The sequence below is a fragment of the Choloepus didactylus genome, chromosome 9, assembly GCF_015220235.1.
Source record: "Choloepus didactylus isolate mChoDid1 chromosome 9, mChoDid1.pri, whole genome shotgun sequence".
Taxonomy (NCBI): Eukaryota; Metazoa; Chordata; class Mammalia; order Pilosa; family Megalonychidae; genus Choloepus; species Choloepus didactylus.
In genome coordinates this window covers 112,191,260-112,214,185 of record NC_051315.1, presented here as the reverse complement: position 1 = coordinate 112,214,185, position 22,926 = coordinate 112,191,260, and the positions used below count along the sequence as shown (strand labels likewise).

At 54.9% G+C, this 22,926-nt stretch overlaps 3 protein-coding genes across 13 annotated transcripts; 2 read left to right on the top strand and 1 right to left on the bottom strand.

Annotated features, from left to right (window-relative positions):
- The first annotated feature begins 130 nt into the window (after window positions 1-130).
- On the top strand, window positions 131-8,986 carry ATG9A (autophagy related 9A). Of its 9 annotated transcripts, none has more exons than XM_037849724.1 (17): window positions 131-304; window positions 548-612; window positions 1,204-1,258; window positions 1,646-1,777; window positions 1,877-1,920; window positions 2,464-2,528; window positions 3,318-3,479; window positions 3,657-3,798; window positions 4,024-4,772; window positions 4,856-5,009; window positions 5,127-5,306; window positions 5,713-5,961; window positions 6,169-6,347; window positions 6,452-6,569; window positions 7,051-7,273; window positions 7,447-7,592; window positions 7,883-8,986. In XM_037849724.1, the coding sequence occupies exons 4-17, from the start codon at window positions 1,675-1,677 to the stop codon at window positions 7,886-7,888; spliced, it is 2,520 nt and encodes an 839-aa protein (XP_037705652.1). In that variant the 5' UTR covers window positions 131-304; window positions 548-612; window positions 1,204-1,258; window positions 1,646-1,674; the 3' UTR covers window positions 7,889-8,986. The 9 variants fall into 9 exon arrangements, 8 of the variants coding, with proteins under 8 accessions (XP_037705652.1, XP_037705651.1, XP_037705649.1 ...); XM_037849723.1 differs by having other exon boundaries at window positions 1,201-1,258; XM_037849721.1 differs by having other exon boundaries at window positions 519-612; window positions 1,201-1,258.
- A 507-nt stretch (window positions 8,987-9,493) lies between these two features.
- ABCB6 (ATP binding cassette subfamily B member 6 (Langereis blood group)) lies at window positions 9,494-18,344 on the top strand. Its single transcript, XM_037849717.1, has 19 exons — window positions 9,494-10,162; window positions 10,486-10,623; window positions 10,867-11,065; window positions 11,282-11,383; window positions 11,584-11,767; window positions 12,367-12,488; window positions 12,975-13,084; window positions 13,298-13,363; window positions 13,544-13,669; window positions 13,761-13,837; window positions 13,932-13,995; window positions 14,102-14,187; window positions 14,404-14,461; window positions 14,683-14,787; window positions 17,013-17,187; window positions 17,290-17,402; window positions 17,659-17,753; window positions 17,833-17,901; window positions 18,072-18,344. The coding sequence occupies exons 1-19, from the start codon at window positions 9,614-9,616 to the stop codon at window positions 18,181-18,183; spliced, it is 2,550 nt and encodes an 849-aa protein (XP_037705645.1). The 5' UTR covers window positions 9,494-9,613; the 3' UTR covers window positions 18,184-18,344.
- Window positions 18,232-21,293, bottom strand: ZFAND2B (zinc finger AN1-type containing 2B). Of its 3 annotated transcripts, none has more exons than XM_037849739.1 (9): window positions 21,042-21,293; window positions 20,658-20,752; window positions 20,337-20,468; window positions 20,053-20,204; window positions 19,714-19,806; window positions 19,577-19,637; window positions 19,424-19,491; window positions 19,058-19,130; window positions 18,232-18,744 (listed from the first exon to the last, which is right to left on the bottom strand). In XM_037849739.1, exons 1-9 carry the CDS (start codon window positions 21,094-21,096, stop codon window positions 18,706-18,708), a joined length of 768 nt encoding a protein of 255 aa, XP_037705667.1. In that variant the 5' UTR covers window positions 21,097-21,293; the 3' UTR covers window positions 18,232-18,705. The 3 variants fall into 3 exon arrangements, with proteins under 3 accessions (XP_037705667.1, XP_037705668.1, XP_037705666.1); XM_037849738.1 differs by having other exon boundaries at window positions 18,252-18,848; XM_037849740.1 differs by lacking the exon at window positions 19,714-19,806 and having other exon boundaries at window positions 18,235-18,848.
- Window positions 21,294-22,926: the final 1,633 nt, after the last annotated feature.

Genomic DNA, 22,926 nt, shown 5'->3' with positions numbered 1-22,926 from the left:
GAACATGGTATTGGTCCTCCAATTGTCCAAGTCCCGCCTCGAGCCTTTAGTCCCGCCCCTAGAGCCAAGAATTGGCCATCGCGTCTCCACCCCCCATGTTCATTGGCCAGGCTGGGTGAGGGTGACAGTAAGTGGCAGACGCCGGGCCTAGAGCTCCTGGTTGGAGCGAACCGAGGCGATCGAGCCCAGGAATCACCCGGGTCACCGTTCCTGAGGTGAAACGTGAGCCCGGTGCCTGTAATACCAAGGCCCGGGCCGGGCCGGGCCAGGGGTGCCCGCGGAGCCCTAAGTGAACTCGTGGCGGGTAACGGGGGAAGGGGCGCCGCGGGCGGGGCGGGAACGCGCAATCGGAATGTTTTGATAGCGGGGGCGCGCGGGCGGCGGGGCCGCGCGGGAGGTCGTGCGCTGTTGAAAACCGAGCCCGTGGTCTGGGTCCCGGCGACCCTGGCCGCGCTGGGCTCGGGCGTGGCGGCTGGGTGTGGGGAGGCAACCCAGCCCACCCGGGATATCCGCTGTAGGGCTGGCTTGATCCTTCCAACATCCGCAGAAACCCCCGAGTCCAGGCCCGGCCGGGGCTCGATGGGCCGGGGGTCCGCGCTGACCCGGTGACTGGTGAGTTCCCTGAGGGCTTTAGTCAGCTTCTCCGGAGCCAGGGCTCTCACTAATCCAGGGAATCCCACCGGGGCCAGGCAGGGCTGAGACCCATGGCCCCCAGGGGCTGCACCGACTGGGTGAGTGCCACCAAGACCACGCCTGGCTCCAGGGACCTAGCAACCCCACAGATTGACTCAGGATCAGGGGTCTACACTGACCCAATGAGGATTTCCCACCCAGGATCTATGCCTGCCTGCTGGGTCTCTGGTGCTAGGGAAGCAGGATGAAGGCGGTGGCCAGAAAGGTCCTCTTCAGAAAAGATTTTTTTGAGTTTTGGGCTTGGGGCTTTGTGGACCCTGGGAGGCCTAATTTCTCAGACTGAGATGGGGCAACTGGGAAGCAGTCCAGAGGGGGCTGCCTGACCTCAGGTCTGTACTGACTGGGACTCCACAGGGTCAATAAGTCATTTCTTGGGATCCTCTTTCTCACTGCAGCCTCCCTGCCCCATGTTTGGCCTCCTCTTAATGGGGGATGAGGGGGTGGGAGAGTTGAGTCCCTTTCTATACACACTTCCCACTCTCTGGGGTCTGACACCTTCTCCCCCAGCAGCTGCCGAGCCAGGGCATCGAGGGCTGGAGTGTCGCAGACCCTGTCCATGGAGCTGGTAGGGCCATGTGCTTATCTCAAACCTTTGTTTACAAAGTGCTTCCAACTTGCTAATCTCTGGGGATACCAGGGTTTCTCCTGGAGGGCAGGGGAGGGACCCTTCTCTCCACTGAAATGAAAGTGAAACAGCCCTCCAAAGGGGTGGAGTCTGGCTTCAGGCCAGCTAGGCAGCAGCCAAAACTCAGTAAAGACTCTGGGAATGACTGACCAGAGTGAAGGCTGCTCTCCTTGGGTAATTTCTCCTCCTCTGCCTTTGGGCCAAGGAGGCTGGTAGTAGAGACCAAGCTCAATGATTCTTTCTCACACCTTCTGGCCTAGTAGGCCCAGCCAGCAGCGGGCAGTACCTGGGTCTGAACCAGGGTCTCTTCTTACCCCGCACTGGCAGGTGGACAAAGTGGACAGGGGGCGGTGGTGATGGCGCAGTTTGACACAGAATACCAGCGCCTAGAGGCCTCCTACAGCGATTCACCCCCTGGGGAGGAGGATCTGCTGGTGCATGTCCCTGAGGGGAGCAAGTGTGAGTTCTTGGAGGGGACAACCAGAGTTGGGGCACTGGGGGGGGGCAAGGAGCCCACATTCCTTCAGGGCTCTGACATACCTGTTCCTGTGCCCACAGCACCTTGGCACCACATCGAGAATCTTGACCTCTTCTTTTCTCGAATATCCTTTGTGGTTTTGCACTGGGGCTCTGGGGCCTTTAGCCCCTCTTTAGGCCAGGTCCCAGACAGGAAGATGGGGTGGGTGAGACGTAATCCGTAGAAGAGATTCTAGAAGGGATTGGAGTTAAATTCTAACTCTAATCCCTTCCTGAGGCTGAAAGAGGCTGGGGAAATAGTGATCGTTAAAAATAATGATACCCCACATTTTGAGAGCTGTGTGCCTTGCACTTTGTGGTGTTAGTTTATAAGGAAATTCTCTAAGGGTGAGCCTCCTTTTTGATGGGATGCTAGTAATCATAATAATTATATGTCTTTTGACTCATTCTGTGTCAGCTCTTGGTTAAATACTTCACGTGCATTATCTTATATGCTTAATATTCCTATAAGACAGGTATTATTATTCCCAACAATACCACTGCAGAAAAAAGCTTAGAGAGGTTAAGTAACTTGGCCAGAGTCACACAACTGGACAATCACAGAAAGTCAACAAAGTTTGTGCTCTTAACTGCTGTCTCTACCAACCACTTTTTCTTAACAATTACACGTTTATAATCTACACCAGAAAAATGGCTTCACTTGTATGCTCATTGGGGAGATCTTTGAGCTTATGTAAGTATAAGAAGGGATGGATGAGCTGGGGAAGGATTACATCTCAGTCTCTCCTCTCTGCACTCACCCCCTGGCCTCACTTGCCAATGCAACCCAGACCCAGGATCAAAACTGCAAATCTTTATTGTTCAGGGACTGGATGTGGCACCTAAACTTACAGCCTCACCTTTTTTGACTCCCCTATAAGGAAGGCTTTCCAAGTCTTAGCTCTGCCATAAAGAGAACTCAAACCTTGATCATTTCATCGGAGCTCCAGTGGAATGGGCATGGGCCAGTCAGAAGGTCTGAGGGCTGCCTGCCTCTGTTCTGCCCGGGTCACATCTTAGGCAAGCTACTGGGGGGAGAACTTCTAGGAGGAAGTAGCTATATGGCATTGCCCAAGGGAATGTGGTTGGGAAATCCTCCCTAAATAAAAAGAGTCCAAATCCCCAAAGGCTTCTAAGGCTGATTTCTCAAAAGGAAATCAGGGACTGGAGACCAGAGACCACAATCCTAAAACCTGTGAAAGAGTCCAGGGGGTGGTTGCAGAGATTACCATGAGGTGAGGAAAGCAGGCTGATTCTGTGCGGCCTGAGGGTAAGGGGGGCTGGGGGAGCTGGTTTGGGCCTGAGAATGTCTCCTAGCACTGAGCCGTAGGGAGGGCCCCTTGAGGGTTCCCCAGCTCTTCTATTTCCCCAGAGGCTGCTCCCCAATCTTGTTCTGCTGATCGCAGACTCTTCTCTTTTCCTGCTTTATTTCACTGGTGCCCTCCTGACTCTTGGACTGTAACCCCTCTTCCCAACCCTCCAGGCAGTTCCTCTTTGTGGTTGCCTTCACCACCTTCCTGGTCAGCTGTGTGGACTACGACATCCTATTTGCCAACAAGATGGTGAACCACAGTCTTCACCCTACTGAGCCTGTCAAGGTCACTCTGCCAGATGCCTTTTTGCCTGCCCAAGTCTGTAGTGCGAGGTAAGGGTGGCAGGTCAGACGGTACTGGAGCCTGTAGTTGTGCTAACACATTGGGAATGGCGTGGATTTGAGGCAGCAAGTCATACTCCAGAACACAGGCTCAGGCTCAGCCTAGCAGAATCCTTTGGGATGGCAGCATGTCAAGGCCCATGCCTCCTCCCCTTCTTTTACCACCAGGATTCAGGAAAACGGCTCCCTTATCACCATCCTGGTCATCGCTGGTGTCTTCTGGATCCACCGGCTTATCAAGTTCATCTATAACATTTGCTGCTACTGGGAGATCCACTCCTTCTACCTGCATGCCCTGCGCATCCCCATGGTAAGAATGGGAAGTGGCAGTTAGCACCACAGCCTGAGACATTTTCTGCAGCTTGGGCGGGAAGGTGTTATTCCTGGACATCGGGGGTCCTCATCCCTCATTGGACGGTCAGGGTCATGTGCTTAAAGGCTCCACTCAGCTAAGCTCACAACCCCTGAGCCTCACATCCGACCCAGGGCAACAGCCCCACCTTCGTACCTTGTCTCCTCCCCTGTCCCCCAACAGTCTGCCCTTCCGTACTGCACGTGGCAGGAAGTACAGGCCCGGATTGTGCAGACCCAGAAAGAGCACCAGATCTGCATCCACAAGCGTGAGCTGACGGAGCTGGACATCTACCACCGCATCCTCCGTTTCCAGAACTACATGGTGGCACTGGTTAACAAATCCCTCCTGCCTCTGCGCTTCCGCCTGCCTGGCCTCGGGGAGGCCGTCTTCTTCACCCGTGGCCTCAAGTACAACTTTGAGCTGATCCTCTTCTGGGGACCTGGCTCTTTGTTTCTCAACGAATGGAGTCTCAAATCTGAGTACAAACGTGGAGGGCAAAGGCTAGAGTTGGCCCAGCGCCTCAGCAACCGTATCCTGTGGATTGGCATCGCCAACTTCCTGCTGTGCCCCCTCATCCTCATCTGGCAGATTCTCTATGCCTTCTTCAGCTACGCTGAGGTGCTGAAGCGGGAGCCAGGGGCCCTGGGAGCCCGTTGCTGGTCACTGTACGGCCGCTGCTACCTCCGCCACTTCAATGAGCTGGAGCATGAGCTGCAGTCACGCCTCAACCGCGGTTACAAACCCGCCTCCAAGTACATGAATTGCTTCTTGTCACCTCTGCTGACACTGCTGGCCAAAAATGGAGCCTTCTTCGCTGGCTCCATCCTGGCCGTGCTCATTGCCCTTACCATCTATGACGAAGATGTGCTGGCTGTGGAACACGTCCTCACCACCGTCACACTCCTGGGGGTCACCGTGACTGTGTGCAGGTGGGCTGGGGTAGCCGGTGGAAGCAAGTAGCCTAGTGTTCCCAGAAAAGGCTTACATCTCGTTGTAACCCTATTCCCACTAGGTCCTTCATCCCAGACCAGCACATGGTGTTCTGCCCTGAGCAGCTGCTCCGTGTCATCCTGGCTCACATCCACTACATGCCTGACCACTGGCAGGGTAATGCCCACCGCTCGCAGACCCGGGACGAGTTTGCCCAGCTCTTCCAGTACAAGGCAGTGAGTGGAGTTGGAGTCAGGGCCTGCTAGAGACTGACTGATGGCTCGGTGGTGAGGGCTAGACTCCATGCCTGCTCTCTTCTGACCTCTGACGTTGGTTGGTCCCCTCCCTTTCAGGTGTTCATCTTGGAGGAGCTGCTGAGCCCCATTGTCACACCCCTCATCCTCATCTTCTGCCTCCGCCCACGGGCCCTGGAGATTATAGACTTCTTCCGTAATTTCACCGTGGAAGTCGTTGGCGTTGGAGATACTTGCTCCTTTGCTCAGATGGATGTTCGCCAGCATGGGCATCCCCAGGTACTGGGAGAGGATGGGGGCAAGTGGCCAGTGATGATGCTGGCACTGGTGTCTTTGGTCAAACTATAAAAAGGCAGCCCCTCTGAGCCAACACAGAAAGGCAACCCTGCCTCTGGGCAGCCCTGTACCGGCACACACACTGCTTGCCAAACAGGAGCCTGGGCTAGATTTCAGCCTTCAACTTGTACCCTTGACCAAGCACCCTTGAACAAGGCACAACCCAAGCAACTGGCCCTGCATGTGGCCACTCCTGGGGTGGGCACTAGGGCCCCTAGACAAGATAGGACAATGCCCTGCAGTCTCTGTCCTCCAGGAGCCAGTCTTTACTCCTGGTAGGCAAGGTACAGGAAGGGTCCTTGTAAGGGGACAGGCCACAGCCCTGCTCACTGCGCCCTCCCTTATACAGTGGCTATCCGGTGGGCAGACAGAGGCCTCAGTGTACCAGCAAGCCGAGGATGGGAAGACAGAGTTGTCACTCATGCACTTTGCCATCACCAACCCTGGCTGGCAGCCACCACGTGAGAGCACAGCCTTCCTAGGCTTCCTCAAGGAGCAGGTTCAGCGGGATGGAGCAGCTGCTGGCCTTGCCCAAGGGGGTCTGCTTCCTGAAAATGCCCTCTTTACATCAATCCAGTCCTTACAGTCTGAGTCTGAGGTGTGTTCCTGGGGACTGGGAGATGATGTGCAGGGTGGACTTCAAGAGCTGGGAGTTGCAGAGTGAGCATGGGGAGGAGGAGCCTACCCCGTTGGTTTCCTTCTGTCTGTTCAGCCTGTGCCATTATGACCTGCAGTGCAGAGTATTAGTGGAGCCAGAGGCTTCTCTCCTGCCCTGAGAATTCTACCAGCTGCTTTCTTTTCATAGCCTCTGAGCCTCATTGCCAATGTGGTAGCCGGTTCATCCTGCCGGGGCCCCCCACTGTCCAGGGACCTGCAGGGCTCCAGGCACAGGGCTGAAGTCGCCTCTGCCCTGCGCTCCTTCTCCCCTCTGCAAGGTGGTCAGGCTCCCACGGGCCGGGCTCCCAGCACCATGACAGGCTCTGGGTGAGTAGAGGGGGCCAAGATGGGAGGGCATGGCAGGAGCCCCCATCGACTTCTAGGGGTCTCAGGAATGTTGACAACTGCCGTCTCTCTGCTGGGAGAGACAGGGTGGATGCCAGGACAGCCAGCTCTGGGAGCAGTGTGTGGGAAGGACAGCTGCAGAGCCTGGTGTTGTCAGAATATGCATCCACTGAGATGAGCCTGCACGCCCTCTATATGCACCAGGTGAGTGGGCAGGAAGGAGCAGGCCAGACAACCCAGGTAACAGCTGAGAAACAGAATCGAGGGCTTCAGACATGTAGAAGCAAGACCTGAGTTCAGATCCCTTCTGTGCCATATATATGCTCTACAATCTCCATTCCCACACCTACCCTCTTGATACCCTTTTTAGCTAAGCTTACTCTCATCTAGGGTTTTTACACACTTGCAGTTCCCATGCCTAGAGTACACTCCCTGGGATGCCCATGTGGCTCCCTCCTGCTCCCTGTTCAGGTCTCTGCTGTTAACCTTCTAAGTAAGTCCTTCTCTGACCACCCTGAGGGAAAGCCTCCTTTGCCCACCCCCTCCCTGAATCTTCCTCTTCTGTTTTTTCTCCATAGCATTTAGTATCTTCTGACATACTGTGTGTTTTCCTTATTTATTTATTATTTATCCTTCCCTCTCCCCATCCCCCCATCCCCGCACTAATGAGCCCCCACTTCTCCAGCTCCACAAGCAGCAGGCCCAGGCCGAACCTGAGCGGCATGTGTGGCACCGCCGGGAGAGTGACGAAAGTGGGGAGAGTGCCCCCGAAGAGGGGGGAGAAGGCACCCGGGGCTCCCAACCTATTCCCCGCTCTGCCAGCTATCCCTGTGCTACACCCCGGCCTGGAGTGCCTGAGACCACTGCCCTGCACGGAGGCTTCCAGAGGCGCTATGGGGGCATCACAGGTATCCTATGGCGGTATGGGAAGACAGAGCCTGCAGGAAAGGGTGACTCTTCCGGCACTTCTTTAGGGGAATCAAGAGGTCAGAGGGACCAGGCCCAAGGAGGCTAACTCCCAGAACTCTCCTCATTCCCATTTGTCTGTGTTTTTTCTAAGACTTCGTTTACTTGTCTCTAGATCCTGGCACAGTGCCCCGGGCTCCCTCTCATTTCTCTCGGCTGCCCCTAGGCGGATGGGCTGAAGATGGGCAGTCAGCATCAAGGCACCCTGAGCCTGTGCCCGAGGAGGGCTCAGAGGATGAGCTTCCCCCTCAGGTGCACAAGGTAAGGACTCTGGAGCCCAAGAACACCTGTCAGAAGTCGTAAGTGCCAGTCAGGTCAAAGTAGAAGGTTTTTGTGTGAAGGAAGGTGGGCCTCCGGCATTGAGATACTTCACTCTCCCCTCTGAATATACTCTTCTCTCTTCCTCCAACTGCTGTAGAGTCCAGAGCTTGAATTTTCCTTCACTTACCTCCCCAAGAATCAGGCTTTCCTTTTCCTTTATGTCTAGGCATCTGTGTGGGTAAGCAGATAGCCGAAGACTGTCTCCACTGCCAATCCTTTTCTTTCCACAGGTCTAAACAAGGCTGAGGAGGATCCCAATGCCCAGGATGGAGGCTGCTGTTGCCCTGCCATCCCATCCATCTGCCATGGAAGGGCTCCTCTGAGTGTTGCCTGGCTCCAGTGTGTGATGTTTGTGTCTGTGCCTGGCCAAGAGAGGTGCCAACACTGGGCTTGCCACAGCCCCAGGAGAGGAAGCTGGGACCTAGGAAGCAGGGGCACACAGGACTAATCTCATCCCTATGTCCCCTTCTCCCTGCCTACCGCCCATTGGCTCAGAGTGTGGTGCTAGAAACTGGTCCCCAGTCCAGCCCCAGTACTGCCACCTTTGCACCCACCCCTGTAAGTTTTCCAGAGAGCTGCCCATCACTGAAGCTGCCAAGCAGGGAGAACCTGTGCCAACTGCGGAGGGAGAGGTTGGGCCCGAGCCCTCAACCCCTGCGGCCCACCTTGCTACCCTGAATAGATGAGCAGCTCAGGCTGTGGCCCTTACCTCACCCCCAGTTCTCTCCCAGTGCTGCAGCCTGCTCACCTCTCCTGCTTTCTGCACTTCACTGGCATGTGTGTGCTGCTTGCTTCCGTTCTGTTTGCTTGCTCACCTTCCGTTTGGCTTTTGCTTTATGTTGGGGTGGAGGCCCTAGCTCTCAGCTCCCCTTTTGACACTAAGAAGGACTTTTTGACACTAAGAGGGAAGCTTTACTAAATGTCAGGAGCAGGGCTCAAAATTCTTTTCTGCCCTCTCCAACTTTTAGGATGGGCCCCTGGGACACTGAGGTCTTCCTAGGCTCCCATTGCTGCTTAATTGTACCTCCCACCACCATCTGCACATGGGACAAACAGTGCTAAAGTGTGCCCTCGCTGGCTATCTCCCAGCAAGAGCGCTCTGTTCTATGTCGAGTTGTCCCTTAGAGAGAATGGGGGAAGACAGGATGGCCTGGCCCTAGGCTTTGGACAGCCGCACTGAATGCTGGGACTCAGCGCCTACCCTCTGTCCCACCTCTCAGCCCGTTCTGGTCCGCCGCGGGTGAGTGGTGAACTGTGCTGCCCAAACTCACGGCAGAATGGGTTGGGCACCGTGTACAGCTTGATAACCCTTAATAAAGAAGGGCCTTTGACTAGGTCGCAGTTCGTTGTTGTCTCCCGTGGCTGGGATTCTGGGACAAGAGGAGCGAGGTGCATGTGTCCTTCAGATACCCGAGGACCAGGCCGGACCCTGGAAGAAAGGTCTGAGCCGTGGCTCTGTACCCCCGGCTGGCCCGGTCCTGGGTTCCGTGCACTTCTCCAGCTGGAGGTGCGGTCAGATTTCGCGCCCCGATCACATGACCCTGCGGACCCCGCCTCCCTCGCGTGCACCCTCCATCCCTTCAGAGACATTCGACCAATGGGGAACCTGCATCGGGGCTGGGGGCGGGCTGCCGCTGGGGGAGGAGTGGGCTGGCGGCGCGAGTCTGCCGCCCGGCATTCTAGGACGCCTGAGCTTGGCCCGAGGGTCCCCCGCCGTGAGCGAGGGGACGGCGGCCGGAGACTGCAGACGTGCCCTGCGTGAGTGCGTGGCGGCGGCGCGTGCGTGAAGCGAGTGGGCGGTGTGGCCAGGTCCACGTGAGTCCCTGCCTGTGACTCCGCAGCCGGGCGCCGGGCGACTCCATGGACCGAAACACCGCGGCCTCCGCGCCCCGCCCCGAGTGGGCAGTCCCGTTCTCCTGTCCCGCAGCCCTCGCAGCCTCGGCCGGCCGCCACGCATTACCATGGTGACTGTGGGCAACTACTGCGAGGCCGAAGGGCCCGTGGGCCCGGCCTGGAAGCAGGATGGCCTGAGTCCCTGCTTCTTCTTCACGCTCGTGCCCTCGGTGCTGATGGCGCTGGGGGCCCTGGCCTTGATGCTGGCCCTTCCCTGCAAGCGTCGGGAGCGGCCTGCCGGCGCCGAAGCTCTGCCTTGGGGGGCCCGCCCTCGCGTCCTTCCGTACATGCTTCAGCTGCTTCTGGCCACGTTTCAGGTGGCGCTGCCCCTAGGCGGCCTGGCTGGCCGGGTGGGCACTGCCCCGGGCTCCTTGCTGCCAGGTTACCTACTGCTGGCCTCGGTACTGGGGACTCTGGCCAGCGCCTGCGGCCTGTGGCTGCTCGTTGTTGAACGGAGTAAGGCACGGCAGAGACTGGCAGTGGGCGTCTGGAGCAGGCCCGGGCACAGCCCGGGTCTCCTGCTCCTCTGGACTGGGACGTTTGCAGCCGAGAACTTGGCCCTGGTGTCTTGGAACAGCCCTCAGTGGTGGTGGGCCAGGGCGGACTTGGGACAGCAGGTGAGGGACCTTGTGGGGAGATGGGAAGCCTTGGGGAAAGGGATTGGGAAGAGGGACTCTGCGACTAGTTATGTGCTGGCTCCATGCTTTGGGACGCCTCTAAGAAAAGGAGAAAAGGAGGGGCTGGTGACCTCTGGGAGCTGATAACCAGCTGGTGGGGTGTGTCTGTGCTGAGTCACTGTGGATTTTTTTAAAAGCTTATTAGGTGCTGGGCCCCTAAGAAGGACCTGGAAGTTCCCAGCCAGTCCCTGGGCCCTATCACAAACAGGAAGACAATGGAATTTTGGCACTAGTTGATATCCTTCTCACATGTTTCATTCTAGGTTCAGTTTGGCCTGTGGGTGCTGCGGTATGTGGTCTCTGGGGGCCTATTGATCCTTGGGCTCTGGGCCCCTGGACTGCGTCCCCAGCCCTACACCTTGCAGGTCAATGGAGAGGACCAAGATGTAGAGAGCCTCCAGGTATACCTCAGATCCTCAGTCTGTCTTCATTGCATCCCCTATCACCAATTCTTCCCTCCACAGCACACTGCTTCCCCACATCTCACTTTGTGACCTGTTAGCTTTTCTCACCCCCTTGGGGATTACCTGTGGGTCTCTAAGATACCTGGGAGCCAGAATCCCATACATCTTTCCCTAGAGGGGTTTCAGGCTAGTGCACTTTGGTTTCTGAGCTCCCCTCTCCTCTGTGTCTCCACACCTCAGGTTCCAGCGGCAGAGGGGGCACCACAGGGGGCACCACGGTCGACCTGGCAAGACCTGGGCAGGAAGCTCCGCCTACTGAGTGGCTACCTGTGGCCTCGGGGGAGTCCAGCTTTGCAGCTGGTTGTGCTCATATGCCTGGGGCTCATGGGGCTGGACCGGGGACTGAATTTGTTGGTCCCCATCTTCTATAGGGACATTGGTGAGGGAGAGTTCCTGGGAAGGAGTGCCAGCACAGCACACTAGTCTTTCATGACCTGTGTTGGGAGGAGTGGGGGGGTGGGCAGCCCTGACCTTAGGAGGCAGGACAGAGTTGGGAGCTTGTTGGTGAGGAAGAGGTGCTGGTTGCTGCCGGGGCACTTTGACCTGAAGAGGGTCCTAGGTGCCCTAAGTGGGCTCCACCATGTTTTCTCCACAGTGAACTTGCTGACCCAGAACGCCCCTTGGAGCGCTGTGGCCTGGACTGTTACCACCTATGTCTTCCTCAAGTTCCTCCAGGGCGGTGGCACTGGCAGTACAGGTATGACGCACCCTGGGCTCGCCCTGGTTAGTGTCGGCCACTCCCTGTCCTCCGGATAGCCCCCTGCGACAGACATTCCCTCACTCCTGGCCTCTGCTGAGCTTTTCTCCCCCAGGCCCTTCGTGCTGTCTGACCTCGCTCAGCCTGGTGCTGGGCTGACTCCACCCGTGCCCTCCTGAGACCTCCCCCGCTCCCCCCAGGCTTCGTGAGCAACCTGCGCACTTTCCTGTGGATCCGGGTGCAGCAGTTCACATCGCGGCAAGTGGAGCTGCGCCTCTTCTCCCACCTGCATGAGCTCTCGCTGCGCTGGCACCTAGGGCGCCGCACAGGGGAGGTGCTGCGAGTTGTGGACCGGGGCACATCCAGCGTCACAGGGCTGCTCAGGTGCCAAGCCCCTGGGAAGGGAGTCAGGGCCGGAGGAGCAGGGAGGGAGGGGACTGGCAGGAGAGGCCCAACAGATCCAGCTCTAGGAGCTGCCCTTCCATTTTTTTAAAAAAGTATTGAGTTAATATACACATGTTTTCATAATAAGTCAAATAACAGAGAGAGAACAAATCTTTTTGGAATTTCTGTCACTTCTCCAGAGGTTTCCATTCTGTTTTGTGTGTTGAGTTCTGCTCTTTGGCATTTTTACATGTGTGTGTGCAGACCCACAGAACTAATGTAGTATTTTGGAGATTTTTTTGCTAAAACAAATAGTGTCATGACGTAGATGTCATTTTCAAATTTGCTTTATTCTTTTAACAGAACTTCCCGGGGACATTTTCTTTTCTATACGTGAAGGTGTCCCTTATTTGTTATAATTGATCCAGAGAATTCTGTAGCTTAAACATACTGTGGTTTATCTAGCCAGTCCCATTTTGAGGGGCACTTAGATAAATTCCAGTCTGTCACTGCTGAAACTTCTAGAGGTGATGCTGCTGGGTCTAAGCCCCAGAGCCTTTTTTTAATCACCTGACAGTCCCCCCCACCCATCCACTCAGCTACCTGGTGTTCAATGTCATCCCCACACTGGCTGATATCATCATCGGCATCATCTACTTCAGCATGTTCTTCAACGCCTGGTTTGGCCTCATCGTGTTCCTCTGCATGAGCCTCTACCTCAGTGAGTACCTCTGGGGAAACCATTTCCCTGGACTTGCCAGCGACCCTCTTGGGCCTGAGCCCTGCCCCCGCTCAGGGTGACCCAGCTCCCGGAGGCCAGAGACAAGGGACTAGGATAGGCCTCTCACCTGCCATGTGCACTTTAGCTCAGCCCAGATGGAGGGCTGGGGAAGGGCATCCTGGTCACACTGGGTGCTGCTGGGTACATGGGTCAAGACATACCTCATCTGTGTGATAAGATGGAGCGTGCCTTCAGTTGTTTGCCAGACACACATTTGCCCAAGGTTTTGTCTGGGCCACAAAGATGTCTTGGACACAGCTCCTTCAGGGAGCTTCAAGCTCTCCCACCACCCCTCTGGGATCTGGGTCACTGGGCTCTAGTGCAGGTTTAGTGTGTATGGGGCAGGTAGCCGCACTTGGTGTGTGCTGTTGGGGGTGATGCCGCGATCGCTTCTCCCACCCCCTCCCTGCCGTCATCTCCATCCAGCCCTGACCATTGTGGTCACGGAGTGGAGAAGCAAGTTCCGCCGGGCTATGAACACACAGGAGAATGCTACCCGGGCCCGGGCAGTGGACTCCCTGCTAAACTTCGAAACGGTAATGCGGCCTTGGAGGCAGTAGGGTGAGGTGCAGAGGTAGGGAAAATACGGCTGGGGAACAGCAGAGGTGCCAGGGTTTTCTGGTGCCCAGAGCTAGGAGCTGTGGAGTGTGATGTGTGAAATCGGGAAGGAGGGGCTGGAATTCTGGAGGGGAAGATCCAGGTGCCAAGTGGTGTGCCTGTGCTGAATGACAGTGGTTTGGGTTCATTAGGTGAAGTATTACAATGCAGAGGGTTATGAAGTGGACCGCTACCGAGAGGCCATCATCAAGTTCCAGGTGAGAGGCTCGCCCACGGCCTGCCGAGAGCGATGGCCTGGCCTGAGGAACCTCCAGGGCTGTAAGGAGTGACACTCGGATTGGGAGGTCAAAGGTCCCAGGGCCCAGGCTTGAGTTTGGGGTTGATGGCTCAGTGTGTGTGTGTGACGTCACAGTTCCCCCATCCTCACTGGCCCTCAGGGATTGGAGTGGAAGTCAAGTGCTTCGCTGGTTCTGCTAAACCAGACCCAGAATCTGGTGATTGGAGTTGGGCTCCTCGCTGGCTCCCTGCTTTGTACCTACTTTGTCAGTGAGCAGAAGTTGCAGGTGAGGCAGAATCACAGAAAAAGGGGGGGAATTGTGCTGGGGATGGGGCAGGGTGACAGGTGACAGAGTCCTCTCCCCTGGATTTTCATAGGTTGGGGACTTTGTGCTCTTTGGTACTTACATCATCCAACTGTACATGCCCCTCAACTGGTTCGGCACCTACTACAGGTAACCTGATCCCTGGCCCTTACCTGGCCAGGGTGCGAATTTAATCTCCCCAGCTCCTCAGAGGAGCCCCGACCACCCACCCCTGTCCTCACAGGATAATCCAGGCCAACTTCATCGACATGGAGAATATGTTTGACCTGCTGAAAGAGGAGAAAGAGGTAAGTGAAGAAAGAGAAGCAGGATTTCGCGGGCAGGGATCCTATGTGGTGTTTCTGGAGAATTCCAGGCCCATAACAGTGGCACGCATTGGTGGCATTCTCCCAGGTGAAGGACCTTCCTGGAGCAGGGCCCCTTCACTTTCAGAGGGGCCAGATTGAGTTTGAGAATGTGCACTTCAGCTACACCGATGGGTGAGGCCCCGCCTTTTATCCTCTTGCCTTCCCCATTGTCCATTCGCACACTGTCTTCCTGCCCTCATCTTGCCCTGAATCCCTAGTGTCAGCCTGCCCCTTCCTGGGAAGAGAGCGAGGCAGGGGCAGGGCAGGGCCCAGTGGCAGCACTGGTTATGGAATGGGGTAGTGGGATATGCAACAAGCCTGCTGACCAATGTCCCCCTTAACTTACAGACAGGAGACCCTGCAGGATGTGTCCTTCACCGTGATGCCGGGACAGACTGTGGCCCTGGTGAGGGGAGACCCAGTCACTTGTACCAGACCCATTGAGCTTCCCTCATTCCATTGTCTGTGGCGTCCTGTGACCCAGGCTGTGGAATCAGAGAGAGCCCTGTGACAACAGGTCATAGGAGTGCATGTGGCAGCCTCCAAGGACATCAGTGTCCTCTGGAGAGGCAGCCTTAAAAGCCAGCTGGCTGGAGAACTTATTTCCTTCTGTTTCCAATGCAACAGGTGGGTCCATCTGGGGCAGGGAAGAGCACAGTTTTGCGCCTACTGTTTCGCTTCTATGACATCAGCTCTGGCTGCATCCGAATAGATGGACAGGACATTTCACGGGTAAGGGAGCTGGTGGGGGAGACTGTAATTTAGGAATCTGTGGGTTGGGGGGAAGAGTGGCAAGTGCTGGGCCTTCAGGGAGAGGAGGAGGAGATGTCATCCCTGCAAAAAGCTGGTCAGGAGCTCCAACCTTTCTAGCCCCTTACAACCCACAGCCGCGCAAGGAGTCATGAAACGACTTGTGTGGTGCTACACGCAGGACAAGGACCTTCCACTGCAATCCTCTGAAGTAGGGAGAGAGAAGGGTATTTCCTTTTTAGAGGTGGGGAAATAGCCGTGTGGGTTTGCCTACATGGCTAGGATTTGGTGGTGCTGGCAGGATTCTCACCCAGGGCCTCTCACCCCCACTGCTTCCTGCCAAGCCACCCTCCCTCCCAGTCTGGGGGAAGCTCACAGGGCAGGGCACATGGTCTTTTTTTTTTTTTTTTTTTTTGAGGTTTATTCTCCCTTAAATTACTTTATTTTTTATTTTTTAATATGGTTTTATTGAGGTATATTCACATACCGTACTATCATCCACAATGTACAATCAGTTATTCATGGTACAATCATGTCATGTAATTGTGCACTCATCATCAGAATCAATTTTTGAACATTTTCCTTATTCCAAAAGAAATAAAAAAGAACACCTAAAACATTCTATCCCCCATCCCACCCTATTTTTCATTTAGTTTTTGTCCCCATTTTCCTGCTCATCTATCCATACACTGGATAAAGGGAGTGTGAGCCACCAGTTTTTCACAAGCACACAGTCACACAGTATAAGCTACATAGTTATGCAATCACCTTCAAGAATCAAGGCTACTGGGTTGCAGTTTGACAGTTTTAGGTATTTCTTTCTAAGCTATTCCAATACACTAAAAACTAAAGAGGGATATCTCTATAGTGCATTAGAGTGCCCTCCAGAGTGACCTCTCGACTCCATTTTAAATCTCTCAGCCACTGAAACTTTATTTTGTTTCATTTCACACCCCTCTTTTGGTCAAGAAGATGTTCTCAATCCCATGATGCTGGGTCCAGGCTCATCCCCAGGAGTCATATCCTGCGTTGCCAGGGAGATTTACACCCCTGAGAGTCAGGTCCCATGTAGGGGTGAAGGCAGTGAGTTCACCTGCTGAGTTGGGTTAGCTGGCGAGAGAGGGCCACATCTGAGCAACAAAGTGGTTCTCGGCGGGAAACTCTTAGGCACAACTATAAGTAGGCTTCGACTCTTCTTTTGCACTAACAAGCTTCATAAGGGCAAGCACCAAGATTGAGGGCTCATCCTACTAAATTGTTAGTCCTCAATGTTTGTGAGAATATCAGTAATAACCCAGGTGGGGAAGTCCAACATTTCTGCATTTTCCGCCAGTTCCTCAGGGGAGCCCTGCAAATATATTTTTATTCTCTGCCAAAATTATTTTGGGATGTATCAGGATTTCACACTAACCTGTACAAACCTACCAGATCTTACTTCCTATTCCAAGTTTCATGTAATTATGTTGTTTGAATAAACTGACCTTACAAGTTAAATTACTTAGTGTAGTGCAGAAAATATAGATCCTGCCCCAAATAAACATCTTTTCCCTTGGTCTCACACAGAAGTTGAAGTTTTAAAATATAGTACTGTCCTTTCCCCTTTGGCCTGAATTGCCTTAGTCCTAACCAGTTCCGCTTCATTCATATCTCTAATTGAAGTCTGAACTCGTTTTCAGCTTTTTTAACAGTTGCTGTATGAGGTAATACATTCATAGCTGCTGAGCTCCAGCTCTGCATTTCAGCTGTCACACAGATACCCAAAGTTCCACAGACTGACCAAGTTATACACACAGAGCTCGGCATCTCACAATTTGGAGATAACAATTACAACTCAGGAATAGATGTGACTGCTCTAAGAGCTTACAATCTAGGTACCTTTACAATAAGCCTTCCCCTGCTAAGCTGTGGTGTAAGATTCAGTTCTCAGAGTTTACACATTATGGTTAGTCCATATTAGTGAGGCATTATTATGTTTATCTTTTTGCTTCTGGAGTACTTCACTCAAAATGCTGTCCTCAAGATCCATTCACCTAGTTGCATGTCTCACAGCTTCATTCCTTCTTGCAGCTGCTCAGTATTCTGTTGTCTGCATACTGCCGCAGTTCACCATTCTGTTCGTCAGACGATGTACCCTTAGGCCACCTCCATCCATTGCAAATCGTGAATACCCCATAAACACCAGTGGCACATGGTCTTTTTGGCCCCAGGTGACCCAGGTCTCTCTTCGGTCTCACATCGGAGTCGTGCCCCAAGACACTGTCCTCTTCAATGACACCATCGCCAACAACATCCGTTATGGCCGCATCACAGCTGGGAAGGATGAGGTGGAGGCTGCCGCCCAGGCTGCGGGCATCCATGACACCATTCAGGCTTTCCCCGAAGGTGCAGTTCCTCCACAGGGAGAGTCCCTCTCCAGCCCTGACCTCTGGGCACAGAAACCACGTTTATTACACATGGCTTGAGGCATGTGGGCCATGTCCACAGGGTACGAGACGCAGGTGGGCGAACGGGGACTGAAGCTGAGCGGTGGGGAGAAGCAGCGTGTTGCCATCGCACGTGCCATCCTCAAGGCCCCGGACATCATTCTGCTAGACGAGGTGAGGGTCCAGGCAGCCCCCCCAGCCAACCCCTGCTGCCTGGTGTCCAAGCCATTCCTGCTGGGCTCCGTTTCCCATCCAGGGTAGATTTCATGCCTCCATATTTCACAAAACACCTTACTGTTCTCAAGTCCAAACAAGGTTTGGTTTGGTTTGGTTTTTATTCCTGAGGCCTCAGCGTCCAGCCTTGCATCCTCCTTCCATTGGGGGTTTGGGGTGGGGGGCAGGGGCACTTTTACTCAGATCCTCTCTGTAGGCAACATCAGCGCTGGATACATCTAATGAGAGGGCTATCCAGGCTTCTCTGGCCAAAGTCTGTGCCAACCGCACCACCATCGTAGTGGCCCACAGGTACGGGAGGGGCCTGGGCAGCAGGCAGTGTGGGCCTGCTTCTGGTAGTGCAGTGGGTAACTGGCCTCTGACTTCTCAGGCTCTCAACCGTGGCCAACGCTGACCAGATCCTTGTCATCAAGGATGGCTGCATCGTGGAGAGAGGACGGTAAGGGACACAGCAGGATGAACAGGACAGGGCCTCTGAATGGTGGGCTTCAGAAGTTTTGAAGTCCCAGGACGTTCGGGATAGGCTCTCCCTTGCCCATCCCCTCTGTCCTCTCCGTGGGCTGGTGGCCAGTACCCTTGTTTGGGGCTTACATTTGCCTCTCCACCCAGGCACGAGGCTCTGTTGTCCCGAGGTGGGGTGTATGCTGACATGTGGCAGCTGCAGCAGCAGGCACAGGAAGAAGTCTCTGAAGACACGAAACCCGAGACCATGGCACGGTGACAAAAGTTGTGGCCACTTCCCTGCCGAAGACTAACTCAGGATGTGTCCCTTTCCCTGGCATATTGCATCCTGGTTTGGGGTATGGTGCTAGCCTTAGTGAGGGGAAGGGATCGTTCAGGAGAAACCCTCTTAGAGGAAATAAAAGTGTGACTGTGCTGTGATCACTGTGGCTTTGTGGGCGTGGGCCCTAGCTCAGGTGAGCATTCTTGACAAGATAAATGTATTTTGTTGGAAGGGGGAAAGAAACACAGGGACTTGGATGCCTTTTTGACTGCCAGTATCCTTTTATTCTTTCCCAGGCCCCACCCTGCCCACCACATGTGTGGGGCAGCCCCAGTGTAAAGGGGATGAGACGACATGATGAAGGGGACCAAGGGGGACCTGGCCAGCATCCACCAAGGCCCAACCAGGGAACAGTCATAGCTCCTCTCTCCCGTGCTGCTGGGGAGGCTGGCAGGGCCTTCTGTAAGCTCGGCTCTGCCAGCTTTCTCTCCTGATGCTCCCTGGAGGCCATCCTCCGCATCACTCCAGGCTGCTCCGGGCCTCCTCTCCCTGTGGACCCTAGAGGTGTGAGGGCCACAGTCCTCTTCAGCTGAGCCTCCCTCCCCAAGCCCAGGGCCCTAGCACAGGTTGCAGTTGGATGGCTTCAAGCTGCGGCTCTGAGCCTGGAGCAAGGAAAGGGGAAGGAGGGAACACAGGGTGCAACATCAAGGAAATGAGGGGACAGTCCTTCAGAGGGGCTCTGCATGGGCTGGAGGCATTCTGGAAACAAAAGGGAACCACCCTTCCATAACCCTCCTCCACCACTTAGAAGAGCCCCCCTTTTTGACACCCCCCCCCAGCAGAAGGACCCCGTCCTTACCCACCCTCATACCTGCTGCCGTCGGTATTCCGCCTCACTGGCTGACAGGGCTTGGGCTAAAGCTAAGTCTTCTTCCTCCTGCAAACTGGGAGGGAGGAGCAGCTTAAGTTGGATAACAATAAAATTGAAAACATGAGCATCACTGTTAGGCACCACTGAGCTGAGCACCTCTGGTTATCACCCCTGTCTTCACAAGGTGGGTATTAATATTGTCTCCATTTCAGAGGAGATTAAGGCCCTGAGAGGTTAAATAATTTGTCAAAGGTCATATAGTTAATAAGCTTACATTTGAGCCCCAGTCCTAACTATTCCTCCAGCTCCCTCCCAAGTGAGTGCCTGCCCACATGCCTTGCTCCCCCTTTCACCAAAGAGCAGTACCTAGGTGCTTGGGACTTGGTCTCTGCCAGGGACAGCTCCAGGGCTCGCTGCAGAGCCTCATCCTCACTCTGCAAGGGGAAAAGATCAGTTGCCTGTGAGTTGATTCTCTGTGGGGGAGTCTGCTTCTGTCCCTCCAGCCTCTCCCCAACTCACCAAGCCATTCTGCAAAGCAATCACTGGAGGGGCTGTCTGGGATGGAGACTGGGTTGTGGCTCTACGGCAGACATTCAAGAGACTGAGGTCAGAGATGTGAAGAGAAAAGGGGGAAGAAGAAACAAAGGCAGGCCTACCTGCTGGGAGAGGCAGAAGCCGGGGTCTGACTTGGGCCGGGGACTATGCTTGTAGAAGCAGCCAGACCTTGTGCTCTGGAGATGGCTGCAAGTCTGTAAGGGAGACACAGTCTGCGTGCTACCCCTGGCCTGACCCAGCCACCCAGGAAGTCAGGAGGGGAGAACATCCTGGGCTCTTTGTATTGGAATTGGCAAATATGCCTCAAAAAGGAAGCTAAAAGACTGCTGTAGCCAAAGGAGATAGGATCAAAGCTTCCCAGCTTGTAATGATCGGGGATGAGTCAGTTCCAGAAGGGTGGGATTGTCCCAAAGGCCAGTGGAGGACCTGCTTTCAGTTACCCTGCCCGGCTGGTAGGGTGCTCCGCCCCAGAGCAACCATGGTCCAGTGGGTGACGGTGCTTGATGCAGAAGTTTCGACCACAGCGTTCACAGGTCAGTTTCATCATTTCTCGCTGCCGGCAGCCAGAGCGTTCACACTTATTGGTGAAGATCTGAAGTGGAGTGGAAAAGTTTGTCTCTGCTGAGGTCAGACCCCTTCTCCATCCCCCAAACCGTAGTTAGCTGTTCAGACTTCCAGGCACCCATAGTCTTGTTCAGTTGGGGCCACTACCTCCCATGCTTACCTTGCGTTTTTGCTGCGCTGGATCAGAGCGACACTCTCTGTCAATGTGCTCCCCCACAGCGCGGTCAGGGGGCTCCCCTCTGGCCACAGGCACGGGCACATTACAGAGTGGGCATACGGGTACCTGGATATCCTATGGGCGAGGCGCAGGAAGGGGGTAAGCCCGAGGCCGGCTTCCTGCCCAATCCAAACCCCTGGTCCAGAAAGAATCTCCCAGTCCTGGATATGCCCATTAAAGGAGAGCAAATGGGAGGCAGAGGGGTTCCGGCCTGCATACACCCTCCATCACCCCCCCTTTCACCCCCAAGCAGTGCCCCCTCACCTTTTGGTAAGCAGATCGGCAGTGATGCTGGGCGTAGACCACATGGTCTGCGCAGAAGATGCCGGAGCAGGCGTCGCACTTGAGCGGCAGAAAATCTGCAGGGAGTGGGGCGGGTTACCTCGTCGTCCTACCCCCTCACTCAAGCCTTCCACTCAGAGAAAGGGAAGCCCCTTCCCTGTAACTCCACCCTGTTCACAACAAACTGCACCCCTTCCCGCGTTCCACTACCTCCGTGGCCACGCCCCCTCAAACACCGCCCCCTTAGGCACCACCTCCAACTCCGAGCCCGCCCTTCTCAGGCTTTTCCAGCCCCAGCGCCCACCCTTCGCCCCACCTGCGGATCCCACCCGCTCGGCCCCGCCCCCCGCGTGCTCCGCCCCTCACCCAGGCGCTGACAGCTCGGCTCCGAACAGTGAGCCCCGAGGTCCGGAAACTCCATTGCCTGCCGGGAGGCCGGAGGCCTCCTTGGAGAGGAAGCGGGTACAGATCGCCTCTCGAGCTCCCGCTCCTGGTCCCGACTGCGACCCCCAACTCTGGGGGCCTCCGACCCCGCCTCTCCACTCCCCCGCCCTACAGGGGGTACGAGAGACCTCAGCGCCTCCCGGCTCGCGGCTCCCACTCCTCCCCCGGCGCGCGGAGCGCGCTGGCGTCATCACGTAGGGCGGTGCGTCCCGCGCAGCCTCCTGGCGGCGGGTGGCGCGTTCTCCGCAGAGCCGTGTTGCTTTTGGCTCGCCGGAGGCGGGGACCTGGTTGGCTGTCATGAGGCACACGGTTCCGCGGTCCTGGGCGCCGTCTTAGCGCCAAGAGGGGTTTCTCTCAGGCCTCAGGGATGGGCGAAAGGGCCGGCGAATGCGAAGATAGTGGATATCTCGGGGAAAGAGGCTTGGGATGATTTGGGGTCTCACAATTCGGACCTTGGCTTGCTTCTCACTCTGAACTCTCCTACAGGCCATTTCTGCCACGGCCGCACTTAGTCTCCATGAGACGACGACTCCCGTTTCTGTCTGCAATACAGATTTCTCTCCAGAGCTGTAGATCCTTTCTCCAGGTTTCTGCTCTGTTGTCCCTCCTGTAGGACTTCCTCACCTCCCCGCTCTGAGCTAGGCGCGCCAGCTGTGTGATCCCCCTGCTTCTGTTTCTAGGCTCTAATCTCACCTTATTGGGAAGTTAGGGACTCTGTCTACCTTGTTCTGTGCTGAATCTCTCAGGAACCCAGCACAGTGCCTAAGACTCTGTAGTTCTCAGACTTCAGTGTGAATCCAGATCACCTACAGACATAATTTTAAATGCAGATTCCTGGGCCCTGGAACTTCTGATTCGGTACAAGTACCTGAAGTAATTCTGACACAGATTGTCTATGGACTGTACCTGCAAAAACACTAGCCTACAATGTGCTGAGTGTTTATGAAGCATGAAAGTCATTGAACTGACATACTGCTTTATCTTAAGCAGCCCCAGATTAAGACCTTCCAGCTTCAGCACATCTTTTCACATGCCTTTCTGGCCTCTTATATATGAAACCGATTACACTCTATCTTCCCACAAGTCTAGGCATGGTGACAAGTAAACAGGTGAAATCGGCTTGGAGTTGAACAGTGCCCTCTAAAATGGAGAGAGAATCCAGGCTACAACTGTAATGAGGAGCCAGTCTTTCCCTCACTCTCACTCTTCCCCACTCCCTCCAGTTTTTAACTGTTTCCCCCTGTATCTGCTTCTTACATCCTCACAGCTCTAAGGGCAGTGGAAAGTAAAACTATTTTTTCCCAGTTCCTCAAACAGAAGGCCTGATCTCAGCTCCAACTATCGCTGATTGCCTTGACTTGGGTCATATGCCAAGCCGGGAATTATGGCCCTGTGGCCAGGGTATGAGATGTTCTGATGGGCCAGGTCTGAGTCTCATGTGGGGAAGGGAATCAACTAAACTTAGAGTGAAAGTCTCCAAGTTGGTTTGGACAATCCTCCCAGAAAACCCAAGAGGATCCATTCAATTTGTTCCTTGATTCATTCCCCAAGTATTTATTTAGCATCCTACCATGTGCCTGCCACTGTGTGATACATGCAATGACTGGGAAGCACAGGGCAATGTGGCAATACATTTCTGGGCACCTAACCCTATTCTAGATATTAGCAAGTGCTATTTAGGCTGAAACCTGAAGGGTGAGTAGAAGTTGGCTAGTTGAAGTTTGAGGGAGAAAGGAATGGATTGGAACGGGATGATATTCCAGGCAAGCGAAACAGCAGGTGCAAAGGCCTGGAGACAAGAAGGAAC